Source organism: Chenopodium quinoa, unplaced genomic scaffold (genome assembly GCF_001683475.1).
Source record: "Chenopodium quinoa cultivar QQ74 unplaced genomic scaffold, ASM168347v1, whole genome shotgun sequence".
NCBI classification, from domain to species: domain Eukaryota; kingdom Viridiplantae; phylum Streptophyta; class Magnoliopsida; order Caryophyllales; family Amaranthaceae; genus Chenopodium; species Chenopodium quinoa.
In genome coordinates, this window is record NW_018742541.1 from 2,139,593 (window position 1) to 2,146,067 (window position 6,475).

Sequence of the window (6,475 nt, forward strand, 5' to 3'; positions counted from 1 at the left end):
TGTTTGTTAATATATAGTATGCTTAAGTGAGTAGGTTGTTCATCATGACTTTTTATTTTATTTTATTTATTTTTACTCCGTATTTTATTTTGTTTATATATATGTGGATGTTGTTGTACAATTTGTCAAATGAATTATTATAAATATATAATTGTTATAATGTGCTTAATCATGCAACTTTTCCCCCCTTTGATAAGGATAATAATGCACTTTGGTATACCTAAATCGATCAATTTTTTAAAATATTTTTTTTATGTATACTGTTTTAGACAATGGATTTGATAATTGAAATACAAATACTACTAACATTCAACATTTTAATGTATAGCTTGGAGGATCTATATTCTATAGTTTATACCATCCTTCACAAAGTCAATTAAGCACATGTGAAACACAAAACAACATTAAACGGTTTAGTAAAGATATGCAAGCAAAATATTCCCTTTGTTTACTGCAACTTACTATGCATTTGATTTAATTATTCACTACTTGTGACAAAATTAGGTATTTTTTTTATATTTGGATTCAAGGTATCAAGGATAAGCACAACGAATAACTAATTGACTAATTGTAAAATTTACTTACATATGTATTACAAAGTACAAATTTACAACCCCTCAAAAAAAAAAAAAAAAAGGTACAAATTTACAATCATATTTAAAGATACCGTATTGACTAATTTTAACTACTATACAATACACAATGTATATAGTATATACCAAATAGTATTTGGTTAGTGTTGGGCTCTTTAATTCCCCTTCCATCCTACATCCAAGAGTATTGTTTGCTAAATCGACTTGGTTGGATTGTATAGGTTGCTTGAGGACCTTATTTTTTCCTATTAATTTTTTAATTTATAAAAGACGGAGTTCAAATAATATACTACTTCGTATTATACTAGTAATAATGTAATCAAAACCTAATTTTAATTGTTCCGCTCAAACTAGGTTAAATTTGTCCATGTTTAATTATGTGCACAATATGATTATATAATATCAAAATGACAAAATCCCATAATTTCTCAACCTATATAATATTTAGCCTTGACAGAATTTTATCCAACCCAACACTCAATAATTATGGTTGTTATCCTATCGCATAATCAGTAGAAGAGGGTATTCCACATTCGCTGTGTCACCCATGAAATGGCCAGTGGCCTGAAGCCCCAAAACTAGTAGTGTAAGATAAAAATGGCATGTGCGACTTGTGGACATGTCTAACGTACTTACAAACCAAATTGCAGGGTGCAAACCTTGATTTGAACACCATAAGACAATCTGAAGCATGAAGATAAGTAAACTACCTGGACAAAGCACTGAACAAATCCGATTTTCCAAAGGAGTACTAGCACCACAAATTGCCAAACTGGTGATTTATCTCACCCACATTAGGATGTATCAAATTGTAACATCGAAGATTGTTGAGCTCTAATAGTAGTCATTCAAAGACACATACTTCAGCATCAGAAAAACTTCACTTTAACAAGTAAAGACTATTTTCGCAGTAGATGGAGATTATAATTTTTGTATACTGCCTATAACGAGCTCATTCTGCTCGCTAAAAGAGCAAGATTTCACCTGTTAGTTTTGATATGGTCATAGGTCTTCCAATATCAACAGAGGAATCAAATTATACTGGTAATAAGACATCGAAAGATTCTATAATAACAACCTTTAAGTGCAGAAGCAGAACTAACAGAAGAGTGCAGATGGTCATGCGTGTAAGATCATATCATATATCAACCAAACAATACTTACAATGACAAGTGACATTAATTTACGAAATTTACATTGTGTGCTGTACAGATTGGATAGATTTTGAAGATAACAAGCTAGCAGTTATAGACAAGCTTTATCATTTTTTTTTACAGGGAAGAGGACACTCAATAACACACAGGCCAATTTTATTCAGGATGTGGTACCAGGGTAGCACATGAAACTGGCATATGAGCTCTGCTTTTACAATAATTTGACCCTAATTCATAACTGAATCAGCAGCACAGAAAGCATTAAAAACCTTTGAAGAATTCGTTTGTCGAAGTTGATCTTCAAATCAAATTCTTTGGATCACTAAAGAGTACACGAATGCAACCAAAGAATGTGAAATAGTTGTAGTGATCAGCAATTTCCATTGTAAAAGCTTTAAAAAATACTTTGCACAACCCCCATTAGGCCAGTACCATTACACTCAATCATACTTCTCTCGCCACGAATAGAGGAGAAAGAAAACCCATGAAAGTGCTAATGCAACATCACCAACAACCTGCCTAGGCAAATCATGGGCAAGATGCTCGACATTCGTCTCAAAGTATACCCTCCAAACAGCCATCAAAAGGTGTAGGATCACACATCCCTTGGCAAAAAAGCTCTGAAACTTATTGTCCTTAACAAATGCAACCATAAACAGAAGAAATCCAATCACAAACAGAAGCAACCCAGAAAATGATTCAGATGTTTGGATTAATAGCTCATCATGAGGGGTTGATCCTTGAAGTTTACTACCAATTTCTTTACCATGACCAAATACCGCGATTTCTTTAGTATAAAACATCATCATAGCTCCACAAGCAAGAGCAATTACTGAGTGTAGAAGACATATTACAGGAAAACCAGAAGAACCCATTTCCTAAAAACCCTGAAGTTTTGAATTATCCAACTTTCCACCAAATTAATTCAACAACACCAAAACTTAATCTTCAACCTCTAAACAAATTACTCAATCCCTCTTTCTCAAACCCCAAGATTAATCTGCTGAATTCCTAATATATACCCATTTCACTGCAAATTTTCCAATTAACAATCCCAACAAAGATTAATTATTATAATCACAAAACCCTATAAACCCTAAATTCAATTTCACATTTCTACAATTATATGCACAAATAAGAGCAATTCAAAAACAATTGATCAAAACCCAGAAAAATTAAGCACCTAAAGATTACAACTTGATCAAGAAATATGAAATCAACAAGTTTAATCAACCATTAATTCAACGTATAATACTAGAAGAGAGAAGAAGAAAAGACTGAAACCTTTGATCTTGGACCCACAAATAAATTTTCTGCATTTAAGAAAATTGAAGGGAGCATGAAAGAGTTTTTGCACGTTAGAAGTTAAATGGGTTGGAGAAGAAATCAGGAAAGAAATTGGGGATTTAATGAATTTGGATTAGGTATCAAGGTTAATGGTGTTTGTTCTAAACTTCTAATTAAAGAGATTTACTATAATTAAGTATTAATTTAATAATTAATTAATGTTGGGGTGTTATAAGTTATTAAGTTAGGGTCAAAGATAAAGATTTATATGACATAAAACATGATATAACATTAAAATATAGGGATGAGGATGGAAGATTGATTGAGGGGCCATCTCTTTGATTTTGATATTAATTTGATTTGTTGGCACTGGCTATTTGGTTCCCTCTTTTAGAAAACGATTGCCTTTTGGATCTTAGAAGACAGTGCTATTGATTAATTTTATACAAGTAGTAACAATAATTTAATAAATATAAATAATTAAATGTACAATGTACTCGTAGATAGGGGTGTACAAAAACTGGCCCGGACCTGAAACCGGACCTGAACCGACCTGAACCGGACCTGACCCGGACCTGTTGATTCAGGTCCGGTCCCGGTTCTTAAAAATCCAGGTTCCCGGTCCCGGTCCGGACCCGGTCCAAACCCGGGGTTTTCAGGTCCGGACCTGAAACCCGGGAAAATCGTAATTAAAAAAAAAAAAAAAAAAAAAAACCAAACTCTGAAAAATTGAAACTGACGTTAAAACTTCTCTTTCATATTTTTAAGTTCTAACCCTAACTCCCTAAGCCCTAACTGATTCTCTCAGCCTCCCTCAATCACAACTTCTCAACGCGGCTGTCCCAACTCGCTCCGGCCACCGCCCACTGCCGACACCTCCCTCATTCTCTCAGGCGATGCACACCGATAATATCTGGTAAGTATTTGCTTATAATTTTGGTATTTTTAATTCGAAATAATAAATTTAAGTGTGAGAATTTATATGTTTATTCTTGTTTCAAATTTTCAATTGCTTTTAATGATTGTTTGATGTTTGCATGTTGAATTTCTTATTTTTAGTTCATCTCTTTCGAATTTCTGTTTTTTTTTTTTTTTGGTTTTTTTGAGTTTAGGGTTCATAAGAATTAAGAAGTTTGGGGTTTAGGGTTCAAGTGCGAAATTTAGTTCGAAATTTTGTGTTTATTATGATTATTAAGATTAATTTAGTGCGAAAATTTGTGTTTATTCCTAAAGTATAAGTTATTCAAGGTAATATATGTCTCCACTTGAATTTGTCTTGATGATGAGAAATACAAAAAAAAATCAATCATTATCTCAATCAATATTTCTGTATAATACAGAAAACTGCTAAGTATGTACTCTATTGTATATTTGTATGCATTATTAGTCTCTGTGTTTGAATGTTATATGTGGCAATTCAATTTCACATTGTATTATGAATAGTTGAATATATACCATCATACCAACCTGCAAATTGATCCAACATAATGCGGCACAACTTAGTAACTTACTACTTCGTAATAAATTTTGATCGTTGAGAAATTTTTTGGATGAGTAGTGAACTAGTGATTCATTATATTTAATCATTGTTTGGTTTTCTAATGAATAATGAATGGACTTGCTCTTATTAAACTAACTCATACTCCGTATCATATACGCTTATTACCTGGTATTGATATTTCTAATGTGTATATATGGACACTTTTTAAGCTAACTTATACTTTAAAATTTGTGTTTATTCCTGCTAGGCTGCTAAAAGTATGGACTTAGATTATTAAGATTAAATAAGTTGGCTAACCTGTGTGTAGTTCAGGGGTTCTTATTTTTGTTTTTATTCTTGCAGGGAGTGAAGGAAGTCAAGGAACCACGGATTCTTATTCTTACAATGTAAGTTGCTCTTAAATTTTTTTATAAAATGGTATGTGTATATAATTGTTACTTTAAAATTACTTATATTGTATATAATTATATTGTAGATGGAGAGCTCTCAATCAAACGGTCTGCTTCTTTTTCTGAACAAACGTCACAGCCACTTTCTGAAAAGGATATGGAAGAATTGCAATCTACTTTGCCTCCTGATAAGAAGCTAAAAGCGGGGCGGGAATATATATGGAACAGAAAAAGTAAGAGGAAAGCTGAGTATTGGAAATATTACTTAGAGTACGTCGAGAATGGAAAACTACGAGCTGAATGTAAGTTCTGTCCTAAAACTTTTGCTGCTGATGGTAATCTTAATGGTTCAAAAAATGTTAAAAACCATGCAGAATCATGTCTCGGTAATCCTATTAATATAGAAAAAGAAAAGGGCAAAGAAAAGCAAACTAAATTGTATTTTGATCAAGAACATGAGAGTAGTGAATTAAAATGTGGGAGTAGGATTATTAACTTGAATGATGTTAGAGAGGCATTGATTCACATGATTATTGTTGATGAGTTACCATTTAAGCATGTGGAAAAACCCGGTTTTAGGCACTTTGTGCAAGTTGCATGTCCACAATTTCACATTCCATCTCGTGTTACCATTGCTCGTGATTGTTTAAAGTTGTATTATAGTGAAAAAGAGAAATTGAGAGAAATGTTTAAGACATGTCAAAGAATTTCTGTGACCACTGATACTTGGACTTCAATACAAAGAATTAATTATATGTGTCTTACAGCTCATTTCATTGATAATGACTGGAAATTGAATAAAAAGATCATAAATTTTTGTCCAATTTCTAGTCATAAAGGAGAGGCTATTGGAAAAGCAGTTGAGGCATGTTTAGAGTATCGGGGTATTGATGATAAACTTTTTACTGTCACTGTTGATAATGCTTCTTCAAATGATGTTGCTTGTGCACACTTGAGTAGAATGGTTAGAAGAACAGGATGTATAAATGATGGAAAAAATCTTCATGTTAGATGCATTGCTCATATCATTAATTTAATTGTGTGGGATGGTATTAGAGAACATGGTGTGTGCATTGATAGAGTTAGAAATGCTGTGAAATATGTTAAGAATTCCCCTGCAAGAATACTTAGATTCAAAGATCTTGTGCAAAAAGCAAACATAGATTCAAAATCTTCTTTATCCTTTGATGTCCCCACTCGTTGGAACTCCACATACATAATGTTGGAAACGGCTTTGAAGTTTCAACGTGTTTTTAGTGGGTTATCTCTTCCTGATGGAGAGGATTTGAATGACAATGAAAGGCCTCCCGAACCCGAAGATTGGGAAAAAGTGGAGAGGTTGGTTTTGTTTCTAGAGGGGTTTTATCTGTTAACTAAACGAATTTCTGGTTCCCATTATGTGACAGCTAATAAAGGTTTAGGAGAAATTGCTTCTATGTATGATATGTTGAATAATTGGGAACAAAGTGAGGACTTGAATTTTCAAGCTATGGCCATTGCAATGAAAAAAAAGTTTGATAAGTATTGGGGGGATGTGGATAAGATGAATAA

General features: G+C 32.8%; 1 protein-coding gene across 1 annotated transcript; it reads right to left on the minus strand.

Moving 5' to 3' along the window:
• Positions 1-1,709: 1,709 nt before the first annotated feature.
• Positions 1,710-3,243, minus strand: LOC110720173. The gene has a single exon (XM_021899188.1). It carries the CDS (start codon positions 2,620-2,622, stop codon positions 2,188-2,190), a length of 435 nt encoding a protein of 144 aa, XP_021754880.1. The 5' UTR covers positions 2,623-3,243; the 3' UTR covers positions 1,710-2,187.
• Between the last annotated feature and the right edge of the window lie 3,232 nt (positions 3,244-6,475).